This window comes from Remersonia thermophila, chromosome 6 (assembly GCF_042764415.1).
Source record: "Remersonia thermophila strain ATCC 22073 chromosome 6, whole genome shotgun sequence".
Lineage (NCBI taxonomy): Eukaryota > Fungi > Ascomycota > Sordariomycetes > Sordariales > Chaetomiaceae > Remersonia > Remersonia thermophila.
The window spans coordinates 2,557,650-2,575,878 of NC_092222.1; the positions used below are offsets into that span (position 1 = coordinate 2,557,650).

The 18,229-nt window shown below is 63.4% G+C and overlaps 2 protein-coding genes across 2 annotated transcripts; both read left to right on the forward strand.

Annotated features, from left to right (window-relative positions):
• Nucleotides 1–5,440: 5,440 nt before the first annotated feature.
• Nucleotides 5,441–8,881, forward strand: VTJ83DRAFT_6872 (uncharacterized protein; the record flags this gene model as incomplete). The annotated part of the gene is made up of 1 exon (XM_071013631.1): nt 5,441–8,881. One exon carries the CDS (start codon nt 5,441–5,443, stop codon nt 8,879–8,881), a length of 3,441 nt encoding a protein of 1,146 aa, XP_070864499.1.
• Nucleotides 8,882–11,227: 2,346 nt separating this feature from the next.
• Nucleotides 11,228–17,843, forward strand: VTJ83DRAFT_6873 (uncharacterized protein; the record flags this gene model as incomplete). Its single annotated transcript, XM_071013632.1, has 2 exons — nt 11,228–16,829; nt 16,912–17,843. 2 exons carry the CDS (start codon nt 11,228–11,230, stop codon nt 17,841–17,843), a joined length of 6,534 nt encoding a protein of 2,177 aa, XP_070864500.1.
• Between the last annotated feature and the right edge of the window lie 386 nt (nt 17,844–18,229).

Sequence of the window (18,229 nt, forward strand, 5' to 3'; positions counted from 1 at the left end):
GAAACGGGGTTGCTCTGCTCTCCACTGCACACACAGCCTGGTTTGTCTAGGACGTCCTCGTGTCCCTGGTATTGACAAGTCTCCATGTTCATACCGCGTCCCTGTTGATGAGTTTGTGAGAAAAGTCTTGAGGCGTTGGATGTCCCGCCCCATGCCCGTGCACTCTCTTGTCTTGTAGAACCCGCGCTTCTGTTGATCACGTGACCACTCCGCTGGCAACCCCGACTGCGCTTGCATTGATAGCCCTCAACATTTCGATCCACGTCTCGAATTGGTCACTGGGCCGAGTTGGTGGTTGTAAGGAGACAGCTTCTTGGGTGCCATTCCTAACGTCGTTGCTTTGGTTAAGCAGCCCACTAGGTGCTAGTAGAGGGAGAGAGCACGGTCTTGGTTTCGGCATGGGAGAGGAGCCTACGTATGCAGCGAACACGACCAGCTCGTGGCATCGGGCTCTGAAGACGAGAGGGGGCCGTGGTTCTTGCCTGTGGGGTTTTTCATTGTTCACGGGGGAAGAAGCGAGGCATCCTCTCCTTCGCCTCAAGAAAGAAACCACCTCGCACGAAGCAAGGCTCACCTACGCAACCCAGGGCCGGGAGAGGCTGAAACCGGGATGTTGCGGTGAGCTCTGGTTGGGAGCTACGGATCAATGTTCCATGGACCTTTGCATTCCCAAATGGTGCGTTTCCTCTTGGCCCGGATGACGCTCGATACCTGACGGATGAAGATGCACAGCATTGGTTTTGACCTATCTGTCCTATCTGTCGTCTTCACTCCTGCTCGTTTTTTCCCCATATTATTCGCGCGCTCGGACGTATCGGGGTCAGACCCACGTTCCGTAACCCACCGCTTGATATCCGTGTTCTATAATAAGCGGGAAAAGTTGACCAAGACCACGGAAGATGGTGTGACAGCAAAAACGGATCCGCTGATGCTGCCATCAGCTAGTGCACCATATATACCTGCTACTGCAACACACCCCCCAGACCGAGGCGATTAGTCGAGGTCTGAGTTCCCTGGTGCACTTATTTATCCTGACTTGGAGTTAGAGGAAATTTCATCTCTATCCTCCATCGCACCCCCGAGGGGTGCCCAGGTGTTTATTTATCAGACGCCACCCTAAAAACGTCCTTTGTGTCAGGTGTGCAAACACAGGTTTCGAACTCAGAGCCTTCTCATTGTATGTGACTTTTACAGTGCAGGTAGCACTATCAACATACCGCTGCGTAAACAGAAGAGGACCGGGCTCATAACTGTGACAGCAAAAACGGATCCGCTGATGCTGCCATCAGCTAGTGCACCATATATACCTGCTACTGCAACAGATGGCCAAACCATCGCTCCTAAAGGGCGTTGAAACACATCGCCTCTTTCAAACAGCTTTCGCAAAGTGCTCCAGATGGGCTTCATCCGGGGTCGCCCGTCCGCAGCCTTGGCGTCATACGCGATTACGGAATCGGACGCGGCGCCGCGTCCAAGTGCGTTAGTGAACGATCCACCCCCTCGCTCCCCGTTCGGTCAGGATGGCCCTCCACGTGGTGGCTGTTTTTCTCCCCGTTTGTCATGGCCCGGGCCGACCACGCTCGGTGTATGATGCCGTCGGGCCCTCGCTTCAGAGGGCACTTTGCGAGCGCGTTTGGTGTTGACCGTTTCGCAACGGGCAAGCGTGTGCAGCGCGATGAGATGCAACGCCGTTCCAATGGTATTCTACCTGACCTTGACGCTCTGACGGGCAAGAGGGACTGCGTCATCCTTGACCAGGGCTTTCAGGATTTGTCTTTGTGTTGCAGTAGCAGGTATATATGGTGCACTAGCTGATGGCAGCATCAGCGGATCCGTTTTTGCTGTCACACTTTGAGAATTTCAGAGAAATAGCCTCTACGCTGGGCAAGCCGCGAACCCTCCGCCGCAACGAATCTAGCCATGTCCTGGTTGATACCACTGTCGTTTGTTTTCGACTTGCAGGCGTAGCACGTTCATAGTACATTGAGATGAATGGCATTCGATGGCGTCATACGGGCAGCGGGTAATCAATGATGAATTTGAAGGGTCATGGGGAGGACGTCGTTTTGCCTCGCTCGGTGTCCCGGGGCGGGGAGAAATGGTGTCCGATGTGGCGAAGGAGGTCTTCCCGGGAAGTCGGGTCGCACTCATCAAGCGCATTGAGCACGCAGGTCACAGGTCCAAGGGTAATTAACGTCTTGTGTCATGTCGAAGATTTCCCACGAGAACGCCATTGATGGGTACACGGTGGTCTCCCAAGGATACGATGTGCAGCTGGACATGCTTCCTGAGGCAAAGGAGCTGGGTAGAGTGTAGTATTGAATGAACGGATGGATGGCGGCCTGGAGAAAATCGATTGGCGATGTTTGAGCGTCGTCTTGGTCGCCGAAGAAGAATGTAAACAGTTTTGTGGGGCGGGGTCGTCGTTTTGAAACGATCCAGAAGGAAAATTGGCCATGACAGTCTTGCCCATGCCCGGCAGGACGCCGATCCAGAGAGCCGTGGATGGTCTGGCGACCCAGGAATCAAAGGTCTTGTTTGTCAAAAATCCGCTCGCATGTCCCGGGGGGCCTCTCCGGGACGGGTTGGAGGGATGCAGAGGAATTAGCCGCTTGCAAACCTCCGCGCCCGACCTTGTTCGGTTTCATCGAGGGTCATGACTTTGTGGACGTACCCCGTTCGACCTCGGGCTCGATGTGGCTTTTGCCCTCGCTGCCGTTGCGCGAGTCTCCCCACCAGAACCATTGAGGGATTCAACCCTTGGGGACGATGCGGCCTTGGGAGGTGCTGAACGACCGACCTATCAGCCGCCCTATTCAGTCTCTTGTCGCTCGAATCATCCATCGTCTGACGAACATGGCTCCGAGGAGATTTGCGCAGCTGGTTTGGATACAGCAGAGGTAGGACCCTGAGATAATGATAGGATGGTGACAAGACATGAGTACCTACCTTGCCAGGGAACCAGGAATCCGAAACGAAAGACAACAATATCTGGCACTGACCTGCCTTTCCCAAGAAACCATGCCTTTTGCGCTTGCTGGAGAGTGTAGATAGGGATGGGGTACTTCATGACCTGGTGAACAAAGCCTTCATGAAGTCTCTCCAGCTTGCGACTCTTCCGCTTCCAGTCCTCACCGATGAGGATGTTGGCGCCCCAGGAACGCTCTCCTAGCTGTCCTTGCGATCCGCGCAGCCCCTGGCCGCCTCGTCGCCCCCTCGGTGTGGCATCCCGCAGAAGATGATCGGCTTTGTTCGCTCGCAGAGAAAATCGGGTTTCTTGTCGGATTCATTGAGGGCCCGTGGGTTGTTTAGCGATGTTGACGTCCATGGTGGCTGTTGCTGTCCAGCGATCTGCCTCCTTGACAATCATGCCTCCGAGGCTATGAGCAACCAAGATGATGGGGCGCTGGAAACAAAAGGGAACGTGAGTCGCGAGAGAAGAAGCGGGGCCAGATCCAGATGGAAGCTTATATTGCATCCCTCGAGCTCACGCTGAACAGCCCATCCTATCTTTTGCGTGCTTCCGGAAATCGTTCTGATTGCTTTCTTCGAAGAGCCCCATCACCGCATCGGCGGTATATCCATAGGCGACGATGTGTACACAGGGAAAGCCTTTGCGAAGGAATGCCGCTGGCCAGAACACCCCCTCAGCAGAAGCCGTGCCATTCTCGTCATTGGAGCAAGCAGACAAGGCGGGCTTGGGGCTTCGTCGGAGCCTTGAAAATATGCTTTGTTTTTTTTTCCCTCTTTTCATTTCTTTTCTTTTTTTCTTTTCAAACGAAGCCCCGACACAGAGAGGGCGTGAGAAATGGAGGGATACAGATACAGGCACTCGGCAACAGGCGGAACCCGGGGACCGCCTGAAGGTTGGCTAGCGCCCTCCGGGATGATGGAGAGCCCCAGATCATGGAGTTTCGGCATGTTTCGTTACAACTGGGGAGGGGCCCCCCGCACGTTCCTGATCGAGGAAGACTCGTGATGGTCCAACAGCTTTCAGGATCGCATGTACATAGGAAGTACATGGGCGGGACACATCAAGCAGAAGGGTGCAAGCCTGGCCTTTGGAGAAGAAAAAGCCGCAACCTTCTCAGAGCGAGCCCGGTGCGGGGGGTTTCACCTGCTCAGCTCGTCCAGCGGCAATCTATAACTAATTCGTAGGTACTGAGACTTCTTGGTGGTTTCGGCGAGGAGCTGAGGCGCTGCCTTCATAAGTAGAGGCACACTTTTCGGACCGTATACAAATCACTTCCCGGACCGTATCACATGACATTTTGCATACATATCCCTAACCCTTACAATCGCACTTGCGCTGAAGACAGCGGTCGATCAACTTCACAAGCATTACAATCAAAATAAATCAAATCAATCAAGTCCGCAGGGGCTAAATCGCCTACAAACGCAACAAGATTAAGAGACTACGATTTGTAGCGAACTTGGCGATGTAGTCTATACAGAACCCTAACCCGCAAAGACCCTCAGGCATCGCCTCCCATATCAACAATCACCAACTCGCCTGCGCCTAGTTTACAGCCCTAGCACGCGTCCTCACCCTGGTAGCCCTGGCCTTGGATACCCTGCCCAGCAGTTGTTTATCTATGGAGATGCGTGGTTTGATAGATTTCGCTGAGTTGTGCGGGTGGAAGTGGTTGCTTTCCAGCGATTTTGTTGTGTTGATCGACCGCTGTCTTCAGCGCAAGTGCGATTGTAAGGGTTAGGGATATGTATGCAAAATGTCATGTGATACGGTCCGGGAAGTGATTTGTATACGGTCCGAAAAGTGTGTCTCCATAAGTAACCCTGTCCTATCGTCACGCAGCGAAAGAGGGCGGCAAAATCACGGAATGGGATCTCGCCGGGAAGATAGAGAATGCGCGGTGCCCTGAGGCTTCATCGCGATGCCTCGCTGAAGCTTGGAAATGAAAAGAGACTTATTGTGTCCTGTCGCAGCCCGCAGGCCACATGTCGGGCCACGGGGTTCGTGATGAGACCTGATGGAGGGCTGAGCCCGGCGCCAAGCACGGCGAGCCAAGAAGCTGTCGCGAGCCCGTTTCCCGGCCAACAGCCATGTTTACCCGCCCCTCCTCCCCTGTTACCGCCTATCAACGATGCCCAAAGGCCGTCGAGGAGCAGCGACCCAACAAAGCCGCCTCGCAGCGTTGCGCGGCGGGGCTGCCAGCACATCGCTGCGTTAGCCCCCTCCCCACATGTGCCCCGGTCTCCTGCATTGGCTCCGGGCCGTTGCCGGGCGAAATCCGAGACCTGCATACACCGCCTGTATAAACACCAAATCCAGCTGTTGTGCGTCGCCGGGCTGTGCCTTCTCCCTTTTGTGCTTAGACTCGGAAAGGCCGGGCGACATCGAAACCTGGCCCCCTTGACGCCTTTGCCAACGCGCTCCCCGCCTTTGAGCCTATCGATGGAAGAGGAGCGCCCACCGACCATGTCTTCATCGGCTGACGAAGTGGAGGCGGTGGCGGGCCCCTCGACAGGGGAGACGGGTCCATCGGAGCACGCTGCTGACAAGCGACCCGACCCGGACGCCGTGGACGACGTGCTGGCATCCCAAGAACCGGAGGACAACGCCGCCGCCGAGGGCCCAGCGGCCGAGACCGATCGCGCCGATGCATCGCCCAGCCGACCCCGCTCGACCCTCGGCGACCGGAAATCGTCGCTCCGCACCGAGGCGCTCATCCAGGCCGCCGCGCGCGCCGTGATGGCCAAGATCGAAAAGCGCAAGAGCGGCGACGGCGACGGGGCCGCCGCCGCCGCCGACGAGGGCGAGGACGACGACGACGACATCGAGGCTTCCCTGCTGAGCACCGGCTCCCACGACACCTACACCCTCGGCGACAACCACCACGATGTCCGGCGCAGCAGCAGCGGCAGCACCAGCAGAAGCAGCCGCCGGCAATCCGCCCACCTGGCCGTCCGGCACATCCCCTCTCGCTCGACCTCGAGCGACGAGACCGGACGCGAGCGCGACGACGACGTGTTCAGCAACCGCAGCGGGCGCAGCTCGGCGTTTTCGCTGGACGAGCACCGGCTGGCCGTCGACGAGGACGAGGACGCGCACGCCAAGACGCCCCAGGCGAGCGAGCGGTACGGCGGCGTGTCGCCGCGGGTCTCGTCGGGCATCTCTGGCGTGTCGTCGTCGTGGTCGGCGTCGTCGCTGTCGTCGTCGCAGTACGACCGCGAGCCGTTCCTACCGGCGGGGCGGGACAAGCGGCTTTCGTTCCGCACGCCGTCGGAGGTGCAGGCGATGCACCTGTCGTCGCCGTCGCCGACGCCGTCGGCCAAGCGGCGGTCGATGGGCGGGAGCGGCGCGCCGGCGCAGTACTCGCCCAAGGGCCGGTCGACGCCGACGCGGTTCAAGGCGGCGGCGCCGCCGCCGCGCCGGGAGGCGCCGCTGGTGCTGCTGCACGTGACGCTGCTCCCGCTGCGGTGGGTGTGGGGGGAGGTGCTGAACGGGCTGGACGCGGTGATGCAGGTGCAGGCGAGCGGCAAGGCGGGCGGCGTGGAGCTGGTCGAGGCCGGGCAGATCCTGTTCGAGCCGTCCGAGGCGCTCAAGGGGCTGCGCGACGCGTGGCGGGAGCTGCAGGATCGGGTGGGCGACACGGTGCTGGAGCGCGGCATCCTGATCCCCCACCCGCAGAACGACTACGAGGTGCTCGAGGAGCGGCTTCTCGAGGCGCTGGAGCTGCCGGTCAAGAAGCGGGCGCGGATCCTCGAGTGCGGTCACTACCTCGGCCCGGCCAACATCATGAGCTTCCAAGACGACGACGAGGAATACGACGCCGACTTCCGCGGCTACGACGACGACGACGACGACGACGACGACCGGAACCAACAAGACCGCCAGCGGCACTGGTGCGCGACGTGCCGCGACGAGATCCGGTACGAGCGGCAGGCGCCCGGCAAGGTGTTCCGCATCAAGGTGTACGCCAGCAACGGCCTGATGAAGGCGGGCGCGTGGGAGGCGTGCTGGAAGGAGATGGAAAGGGTCGACGTGGAGCTCGAGCCCATGGTCGACGCGTCGGTGCAGGCCGAGCTGGAGCGTCTCGCCGCGCTGGAGCTCGAGCTCGACGAGCAGCGGCGGCAGGCCCTGGAGCAGCTGGAGCGGATGCCGGAGCTCGACGCGGCCGACCGCAAGGCCGAGCTCCTGCACGACCGCGGCTCCCGCGCCCCGAGCCGCCTGCGCAGCGAGCGGGGCCGCGTCGACTCGCCCACGCCGTCGGGGATGCAGATCAGCCTTCACCCGTCGTCGTCGTCGTCGTTGTCGCGGCATCGGTCGTCGTCGCTGGCCCGCTCCGCGCGCTCCGAGACCTCGGCGAGATGCCCCATCGACACCTCGGAGGAGCGCCGCCGCCGCGACGAGGAGCGCCTGCGCGAGATCTACGGCGACGCGCCGCCTGCTCCGTCGTCGCCGTCGCCCTCACCCTCGCCCTCGCCGGCTCCGATGCGGTCTCCTACGCCCGCGACCGTCGAGCCGCAACCCGCCCCGCAGCAGCAGCAGCAGCAGCAGCAGCAGCAGCAGCAGCAGCATCCTCAGCAACAACTACTACAACAACAACAACAGACCCAGCTGTACCAGCCGCCCGCCTCTTCGATGCAGGTAGGCCTGCCCCTGCTCGCCGACGGCTCCAACCTGCACCACCGCCGCCCGCACTCCCATGCCGACCCCTACGGCGGCACCCACGACAACCCCGCCAACCCCTACCCGTCGCCGCCCAACGACTCCTACCGCAGCGGGCACCCGCCGCCCCGGGCCGGGCCGGCCGCCGGCCCCAAGCGCCGCGTCGTGCTCGACGAGAACTCGGGCTTCGTCGAGCTGCTCATGGAGGCCTTCAAGGTGCTCCTCCGCGACCCCAAGAACGTGGCCATCATCGTGCTGTGCGTGTTCGTGGTGGTCATGATCAAGAACCCGGCGCTGCGGAGCGAGGCGCAGAACCAGCTGGTGCACGTCCCCGCGCCGGCGCCGCCCGAGCCGTACGTGGCGGTGGCGCGACCGGCCGAGGGCGCGGCGGCGGCACCGGCGGCAGCAGCCGCAGGCGGGAGGAGCCCGGGCCGCGCGGCGATGCAGATCGGCGAGGAGGCCACGCCGAGCGCCGTGGAGGCGGCGGTCGGCCATGGCAGCGAGCGGAAGGTGGATCCGGCGGCGGGAGAGGTCGTGGCGCGGGGGGCGGTGCCGGCGGCAGCGGCAGTGGTGGTGAAGCAGCCGCCCGTGGAGGAGAAGGAGGAGGAGGAGGAAACGACGGTGGCAGTTCCTGTGGCCGAGGTGGCGGTTCCGGGGCTTCCGGAGACTGCTGCGGCGGAGGAACAAGCGGTCCCGGCGGCGATGGAGGCGCCCGAGGTCGCCGTCGAGGCTCTGCCGACCGTGGAAGCGGCCGTCGAGGCGGAGGCTCTCGACCTCGGCGAGATCTGCCTCCCTCGCGGTCTGGAGCACCCCGTGACGATGGCCGACGAGGTCCGTCTGCCCGCCGCGGAGGAGGCCGAGGTCGACGTCGCTGCTCCCGGCGTGCAGGACGGCGCGGCGGCCGACGAGTGCCACGAGGACCCCGCCAAGCCCGACCAGGACGACGCTGCCGGCGCCGACCCCGACGTTGCGCTGGCTCCGTCGGCCGCCGCGCCCGGCCCGCTCGTCACGGAGCGCAAGACGGTGCGCGTGCTTGAGACGGTGACCGAGACGGTCCGCGTCAGCGTGGTCACCGAGACGGAGACGGTGTCGACCGTGGTGACGGCCATCCCGCAGACCGTGGAGGAGACGGTGTTTGAGACCGAGACGGTGCGGATTACGGTGTCGGTGCCGGTGGAGGACAAGGACAACGAAAAGGCCAAGGGGGCGAAGGGGGGGTGCAAGACCAAGGCGGGGAAGTGGTTCTAAGGATGAGACCACGGAGTATTATTGCATTTTCTTTTTCTTTCTTTTTTTCCTTTTTTTTTGGATGCGGACGCTCGATCATGATTTCGAGAGGCACGCAGGAGGATGGACGATGACGATGATGGATGATGATGACGACGATAATGGATGGAGGTCTATCTGGTCGCATTTCCTTTGTCGTTACTTTTGTTGTGCCTAGTGATAGCCGACTGCATCATGAATATACATACTCTCGAGCCCAATGCTCACAAAGTCGACTCTTCCCATCCCGTCCCGTCCCGGCCATGGGCAACCCGTGATCTCGGTCTCGAATATAAGCGATTTATTCGCCTCCTGTCCGCTCCTCTACCTTATCCTCCTTCAGCAGCACTACGTATCAGTTCTTATGTAGTATATACTGGAACTACGCAGCACAAAGAGGGAGAGCGTACATAGTACACAGTACCTAATCCATAGTAGTGCCAAGACTTCCCCAAAGACACGGACAACAAAGCATGACCCCTTTTCCTCTTTTTTCTGGGCTGACGGCTGACCTCGGCCGTCTACCTATCGTCGAACACCCCCCCTCCCCCACCCCTTCTCCCGAACCCCCCAACGTCCCGTTTTCTGTTCTGTTCCCAAGGTGCATTACTACCTCAGCACACGAGGTAGGTCCCCAGGTCTCATGGCCAAAGACGCCACGTCATTGCAAACGGGAAAACGACAAGCTTCATGCAACCAACCAACCGGCTCGTTTGCACTGCCCAGGCCGTCTTCCATGGTCGACGGTGAGGCGTGGGCGTGCTCGGCGGGTCGGCTGTTAAGAATGGAAACGCCGCAGGAACCCTAAGGGTACCTACACATTGCGTACCTACTGCGTATTAGAGTACACTGCGTACACAGTAGCATGTCCGCCCGCCCCCTGGCCTCTGGAACTCGGGGCCGAGTGGGGCGACTTTGGTGGATGTCGATCCGTGGGGTGTGCATCCATGCAATCTTCAACCAGGAGGCTCAGCTCAGCCGATCCCCCAACTTCGACACCTCAGCAAACCCCCTCCCGGAAGGTTGGAGAAACAACACGGGGAGATCGGTTTCAGGTTTCGAAAACAGCACAACAACTTCAACCCTCCTAGGTCTTTTTTGCTTTCCGAAAGTCAAGGTAGCTTGCAGGAGGGGATAAGGGGGGGGGGTTGGGGGTTGGGGGTTTGGGACCCATGAGAAATCAGCCACATGCTGCGTTCCACGTCTGTTTGCCCCCATCCGTTTGTTGCGTGTGCTGTCGTGTGTGCAGCGTGTGCAGGCTTTCACTTTGATTGTGTTAGTGTGATGGCATGCAGGGCCATGTTGCTTTGCTGCATACTGCGTGCCCGTGTCGGGTCCCACGGCACGACGAACCATTCAATTGGGACATGGGATTGGAGAAAGCAAGAGCCCATGGCCCGTGCGGGATGGGCCATCCCTTCCCTTTTGGCCAGGGCATCCCACCCCCGGAGCAGCCGCTTCCCTGCTCTGCTCATCACAGCTCTTGCCATTCTCCCAAGTTTGGGGATTCAAGGCAAGGAATCACGGGATTTCCTCGTCTCTTTTCTTTCTCTCTCTCTCCGGAAATCAAATTCCTCCACTCGCTCATTCTCAGCCCATCCATCCATCCATCCCTCCCTTTCTACGCCAACCATCCATTGTCCGTCGCTCCTTTTTTTTTTTTTTTCCTTCCTTTGCTCCCCTCATTCATCAGCCAGCAGCCCGTGGTGGATCCCCCGACCTTCGACTCGAATGGCCTGAAGCGCACTCGAATCGATAAACACAACCCTGGGGTCTGATCGCTGCCCCTGATCGCCAAATTAAGCTGGGCCTGGGAAACTAGCAGCTTCCCTGCAACCGCACCGCACCGCACGAGGCCAAGCTCTCTCTTTTGGCTGACGACAAGACGCCAACGGCTCCTCGAATTGTTCGACTGCAGAACCATTCCTTGGACGGCATGATCTTCTACCCCTGACCCAAGACCGACCGATCGACACGGCCACGCCCCATCCCGCTCTGTCAGCAACTGCTCTTCCAGCTTGTTTCGATCGGCCCCCCCCCCCCCCCCCCTCCCTCCCTCCGAAACTATCCAGAGCGAGAGAGAAAAAAAAAGGAAGCCATCGGCGCAGACGACGTGCCAGGAAAGCTTTGGATTCGACGTCAGACAGGTCGGATACACCCGCGCCGAGACGCAACACCGCGGCGCGGAGCTGTCCCGCCATCGGCGCAGCTGCCGCTCGAGACCCTCGTTGACCAGACCCGAACCATCGGCCGACGCGCCGCAGACCCGACCGGCTTAACCAACCCGACCCGACATTGCCAACCGTCGATGCATCGAGCCCGCCCATAATGCCTTGGCAACCCCTGCCTCGAATCGCCTTCGCCGTCGCGATATACCCCTTTGCCGCCTCGGAACCCGCCGACCTCCCCCTCGAGCTTGGCGATGAGCTCTACATCATCGAAGAAACCTCGGATGGCAACTGGCTCCGCGGATACCTCGTGGCGCCTCCCAGCCTTCTGGCCGGGTTGACCAGCGTCAAGGGCCAGACCCTCGAGGCCCGCGTCTTTAGTGGCATCTTCCCCCGCAGCTGCGTTGAGGTGCGCGAGGTGCTGGGTGAGAGCTACGAGGCCGACGACACGGACGCCGATGGCGCCGACGGCGCCGTCGGCGGAGAGGACTCGGCCAAGGGGGGCCTGAACGGCGGCGGCGGCGGCGGCGGCGGCGGCGGCGGCCAGACCGGCAGGAAGAGGCGGAAAGACGGGGCCCCCGCGCCCTCCCCGACGGCCGCCTCGTGGAGGGAGTCGTCCCGCGGCTCCTCGAGCGGCTTCCGGCCGCTCTCGGCGCCCGTGAAGCGCGACCCCAACGCCCCGCGGCCGCCGGCCCCCGTGCCCATGCTCAAGATCGGCGACGAGACGCCGACGTCGACGTCGGAGCCCCTCATCGACGAGATCGCGTCGTGCCTCCGCGAGTGGCACTCGACCAACCTGCACGAGCTGCTGCTGTCGCGCCAGTACGCCAAGCTCGAGACCCTGTCGCAGGTCATCAACACCCTCACGCTCGCCCGCCAGCAGTTTCTGCACGACGTGCTGACGGCGTGGGAGTACGAGCACCTGCGCGAAAAGACGGTGTGGGACCTGGTGCGCCTCAACAAGCTCTGCGGCGGCGAGGTGATCGTGCGCGACCCCCAGGCCCGCGGGCGCGTGCTCACCGGCGAGGACTCGGCCGTCGAGATCACCAAGCTGCAGTCCGTCATGAGCCTGCTCGACGAGGCCCCCACCCACACCGTCGAGCTGACGGCCCTGCACCACGTCCTGGTCGACGTCAAGGGCTTCTCGGGGGCCTCGGGCGAGGCCACCACGCTGGTGCTCTTCCTCGCCGCCAAGACGGCCGGCGGGCCCCTCCAGGCCATCTCGGAGAGCTACATCGTGGAGCTGCCCGCGGGCGGGCAGCTGGGCCAGCTGGCCCGGAACGCCCAGATGCGCACCCTCTTCGCCGACCTGACCGCCGCCGAGGCCGGCGACGTGCCGTCGATCGAGTCGGAGCTCTTCCTCGTCGTCAAGATCCGCGCCTCCCAGCAGCTCGTCGCCCCGGCCGCCAAGCCCAGCTCGCGCTCCGGGTCCGCGTCGCAGGGCCTGCCGCAGTTCGGCAAGGACTCCAAGCCGCCCGTCTCGGCCGGCAACAAGTCGGTCCGGAGGAGCCTGATGTGGGCCGGCAAGAACACGCGGGCGGCCTTCTCGAGGGGCAACGCCCGCCTCGACTCCCTCTCGGAGCAGCCCGAGGACCTGGCGTCCCCCGTCACGGCGGGCGGCCCCGAGAGCCGGGACGGCGCCGGCGCGCCCCCCAGCACCGCCAACTCCAAGGCCGGCCGCGGCTCGGTGGACGTCCCGGTCGTTACCCAAACCGCCGACAGGACGGTCGGCGTCGGCGTCCTGAAGCTCAACGCCGTCATGCGCCAGGACGACGAGGTGGAGCACATCGTGAGCATCTGGGCCCCCGCCGGCCGGCAGGGGCCCTCGGATCGCCAGGACGGCGAGGAGTGGGAGCCCGCGCTGCGCGAGATCATGGACGGCGGGGCCGGGTCCTACGACAAGTCGAGGCGCGCCGAGCGCCTGCAGGTGCACCTGCGCGCCTTCAAGCACCCGGACGCGGACGCGCTGATCAAGGCGACGCCGACGGTGCTGGCCGGCGTCTGCAAGACCAGCCGGGTGGGCTTCGCGGGAGCCCCGACCAAGCCGCGCTCCGACATCTACCTGACGCTCGACGAGGCCGTGCTCGGCCGCCAGGCGCTGCTGTCCCGGTTCGGCGCCGCCCCGGCGGCGATCGGCGGCGGCCTCCACGGCGGCAACCTCCAGGTGACGCTCGAGGTCCGCCGGCCGACGGGCGAGCGCATCGACAACTGCATCTTCCCGGCGTCCAACTCGGAGCCGCTCAGCGCCTGGAAGACGGTCGTGACGGAGCGCGGCCACCCGTGGCGGCAGACCGTCAAGCTGGTCCTGACGCCGCAGGACGTGACGCAGGCCCACGTGGCGCTGCTGCTGGCCGACGCGCCGGGCGCGCCCTTCGCCGTGGCGCACATGCCCCTGTGGGACCAGCACGCCTTCATCCGCGACGGCAAGCACGACCTGCTGCTGTACCGCCTCGACGAGCACACGGCGGCGGCCCAGCCGGGCCCGCAGGGCAAGGGCGGCTACCTGAGCCTGCCCTACGCCGCCAAGGGCAAGGAGGAGCCGCGGGGCGACGCCGCCGCGGGCTCCCTCGCCGCGATCCGCGTCGACACGTACCTCTGCAGCACCCGCTTCTCGCAGGACCGGGTCGTGCTCGGCCTGCTGGCCTGGAAGGACTCGTCGCGCGAGGGCATCCCCGTGCTCCTGAAGCAGTTCATCTTCGTCGCCGAGATCGAGGTGGTCAAGCTGCTCAACGACGTCCTCGACGCCCTGTTTGGCATCCTCTGCGAGTACTCGGGCAACGACGACTACGAGGACCTCGTCTTCACGGCCCTGGTGCGGGTGCTGGACATCGTGCACGACCGCCGCTTCAACCTGGCCCCGCTCGTCGACCAGTACGCCGAGACGCGCTTCAACTACCCCTTCGCGACGCTCTGCCTCGTGCGGTCCTTCACGCGGCTGCTCTCCAAGCCGACGGAGCCCGAGACGGCCCGCAAGCTGCGCGCCACCTTCAAGGTCGCCCGGCACATCCTCAAGTTCATGACGCACGCCCGGGGCCAGCAAAAGGCCAAGGAGGCGGGCATCGGCATCACGGGGTCCAACCCGGGCTTCACGCGCCACCTGCGCGTCATCTTCAAGGCCCTCGACGCCATGATGCGCAGCTCGGCGCCCGTGCTCGTCGGCAGCCAGACCCTCGCCGTCCAGCACTTCCACACGTGGCTCCCCGAGCTCGCGGGCCTGCTGAGCACCGAGGAGATCCTGCACATCGCCATCGACTTTCTGGACTCGTGCGCCAACGTCAAGGGCAAGCTCGTGCTCTACAAGCTCGTGCTCATCATCAACTACGCCAAGCTCGACATCTTCTCGCAGCCCGAGCAGCGGTCCGCCCTCAGCGCCAACACGGCCCGCTGGATCGCCCCGCACTGGGGCCACACGGACGAGGTGACGGACCTCTGGAAGGACCAGGTCCGCCTCTGCTGCTCCGTGCTCGCCAGCCAGATGGACCACCTGGGGCCCGAGATCCCCGACTACGTGCCCAAGATCATCCAGTCGTACCTGGCCCTCCAGGCGGCCCCCAAGAAGCCCCGCGACCGCCTGTCGCTGCTCTTCCCCACGTCGTACCCGTTCCCGACCCGGCCCCTCGCCCGCGAGGCCGTCTTCGACGAGGCCCTCGTCGAGCTCTCGGCCGTGCTGGCGGCCCTCGCCAGCTCGCCCGGCGGCATGCAGCTCGAGCTGGCCAACGAAGACCTCCACGCGGTGGTCGAGAGCTGCCTGCGCGTGCACATGAGCATCCTGCAGGGCGAGACGTTCCCCGCCGACTGGCTCAGCGTGCACATCTTCCACCACAAGTCCACCATGCGCACCCTGCAGTACCTGGCCGGCATCCTGCTCGAGAGCTTCCTGCCGCACCCGGACGAGGCCGAGCACTTCAACACGGAGCTCTGGAAGCTCTTCTTCACCACCCTGCTCAAGCTCGTCGGCAGCCCGTCGCTCGCCCTCGAGACCTTCCCGGAGCAGAAGCGCCGCGCCGTCTGGAAGATCGCCGGCGACGTGCGCGAGCACGGCGCCGACCTCCTCCGCCGCACCTGGGAGGCCATCGGCTGGGAGACGACCCCCGAGGAGCGCGCCCGCTACGGCCTCGCCAAGATGGGCGGCTACCAGGTGCAGTACGTGCCCACGCTGGTCGGCCCCATCGTCGAGCTGTGCCTGAGCGTGCACGAGGGGCTGCGCCGCATGGCCGTCGAGGTGCTCCAGACCATGATCGTCAGCGAGTGGACCCTGAGCGAGGACCTGTCGGTCATCCAGACGGAGCTCATCGACTGCCTCGACGCCTACTTCAAGTCCAAGCCCCTGACCGAGAGCATCCTGCAGAAGCTCTTCATCGGCGAGCTCCTGCAGCGCTTCGAGCCGCTGTCGCGCGCCCGGGACGAGCCGCTCTACGCCGCCCTGCGCGAGCTGACCGACACGATGGACGTGTTCCTCGACCTGCTCGTGGCGGTCCACGGCGGCGACGGGTCGGGCGAGGCGTCGCACCTCATCCACCGCCTCCGCCTCATGGAGTTCCTGCGCGACATGCAAAAGGAGGACATCTTCATCCGCTACGTGCACCAGCTGGCGACGCTGCAGGCCGACGCGCGCAACCACACCGAGGCCGGCCTGGCCCTGCGCCTGCACGCCGACATCTACGACTGGGACCCGCTGCGCACGACGCCGGCCCTGCAGGACCCGCCGTTCCCCGCCCAGAGCCACTTCGAGCGCAAGGAGCGCATCTACTTCGACATGATCAAGCACTTCGAGGACGGCGAGGCCTGGAGCAGCGCCCTGGCCGCCTACAAGGAGCTGCAGGTCCAGTACGAGACCAACACGTTCGACTTTGCCAAGCTCGCCCGCACCGAGCGCGCCATCGCCGGCATCTACGAGACCATCGCCAAGAGCGAGAAGCTCGTGCCCAAGTACTTCAAGGTCGTCTTCAAGGGCCTCGGCTTCCCCGCCAGCGTCCGCGACAAGGAGTTCGTCTTCGAGGGCTCGCCCGCCGAGCGCACCGCCAACTTTACCGACCGCATCCAGGAGATGTACCCGGCCGCCCGCATCGTCACGTCCGAGAACCTGGACGACTTTGAAGGCCAGTTCCTCGTCATCTCGGCCCTGAGCCCCCACCGCGACCTGAGCCACCACGTGTACCAGCGCGCCCGCGTGCCCCAGATCATCCGCGACTACCTCGTCTCGGCCAACCCGCAGAGCTTCTCGGTCACCATCAAGCGCGTCACCGCGGGCCCCGTGGCGGAGCACTTCTCCGAGAAGATCGTCTACACGACGGCCGAGCCGTTCCCGACCATCCTCCGCCGCAGCGAGATCGTGTCCGTGCGCGAGGTGCGGCTGTCGGCCAAGGAGACGGCGCTCGAGCGCATCGTCCGCAAGACGGCCGACATGTCGGCCCTGGAGAAGCGGGTTTCGGAAGGCGACGGCGGCGACGAGGCCGCGCGCCTGCTGCTGGACGCCGCCGCCATCAGCGTCAACGTCCAGTCGGACAACAGCGTGGTGGCGTATCGGGATCTGATCCCCGGCATGTCGCGCACGGGCGAGGCGCCGCTGCCGGAGCCCGCCGAGGGGTCGGACGAGGGCGACGACGACGACGACGAGCCCGAGGCGCCGGAGCTGACCCCTCAGGAGAACGCCATCAAGATGGCGCTCGTGGATCATGCCATGATGCTCAAGAGGTGCCTCGCGACGTGCGTAAAGAGCGGCAGCGAGGCCGTCGCCAAGAGGGCCGAGGAGTTGCAGCGAGGTGAGTTACCCCTGTCCTGTCCCTTTTTTTTTTTTTTTTTTTTTCTCTCTGCGAGACCTTTGCTGACCATGTTTCCTGAAAGCCTTCGAAACGGCGTACGCCCCCGAAATCGCCCTGTTCACGCCTTCCCAGCCCGTCCGCGACACCATCACTCCGTCGCCTACGTGGCCGCGCCCGGCGCTGGCGGGCTCGGCTCCGACAATCGTCAAACCCTCGGCCTCGATTCTTCCCGGCGGCACCGCCGCCGAAGAAGCCGCCATCATCCAGCCCGTGTCGGGCCGCCCCGCCCGCGGCGCGCGCCTCAGCTTCCTGGGCGGTCGCAAGAAGGACCAGCCCCCGAAGGAGGTCAACGGCGACCCCAAGCCGCAGATCCCCGAAGAACCCGAGCACTTTTCCTCGGCCAAGAGCAACGCCTCGTCTTCCAAAGACGCCGGCGCGCCGTCCCACCGGCGGAGCTTCTTCCGCACGCTGCCGCACATGGCAACGGCGGGATCCGGGGACCCCGGGAGCGCCTCGAGCCGCTCGGGGGGCGGCCAGGGCCTCCCTCGCTTGCAGACCAACGGCAACGGCTCCAGCCATGCCCTGTCGAGCGCGAGCGCCACGCCGGCCACGGCGGACGGCGGAATCGGGGTCGCTGCCCCGTGGCTTCTCGGTAGCGACCGCAGCGCGACCGGCTCCGAGGCGTACGCGACGGCCTCGCCGGGCACGCCTGTTATGGCGGGGCTGATATCAGAGAAGGGGGCGGTGCACGAAATGCGTTCGGACTATGGATATTACGGGCATGGGATTCATCCTCCGCCGGGGCAGCACCAGCAGCACCAGCACCAGCACCAGTACCAGCAGCAACAGCAGCAACAGCAAGGAGGGGCTCCTCCTCATGGACACTCGTCCATGAGCGTGAGGAAGCGGTTGAGCACGAGCCTGTTGAGGTTGGGAAAGAAGAGCAGCAGGGAAAAGACGAACGTGAATGGCGGAGGCGCCGGGGTGGGGTTGGATGGGCTGGAAGAGGAGTGATCTCATTTTTTTTTTTTTTTCATCAACTTGTCGGCTCTTTCTTCTCTTCTCCCTCCCTCCCTCCATGCCGATCACTCCCGCGAAAGCCAAGCCGACGAGCTGCCCTGTTGTCCATCTAGAGCTTTTTGTTTGTCTTTCTTGTCTTTTATTGTTTCTTGTACCTAGTATATACCCCATAACCCCGCATTCTGTATGCCAGCCCGTTGGCGCTTCGTTTGTTTTTTTTTTTTTTTTTTATCTTTATATATATATTGTCTCTACCGGGCTTTTTGGTTCCATGGCTTGGTAGGTGGTGGGTCGGTGTTGAGGTTAAGGGGGGGGGGGGGGGGGGGTTGCATGCCCCTCTTGAGGGATGGCTCAAAGGCCGGCTGTGGAGGAAGAGCTGC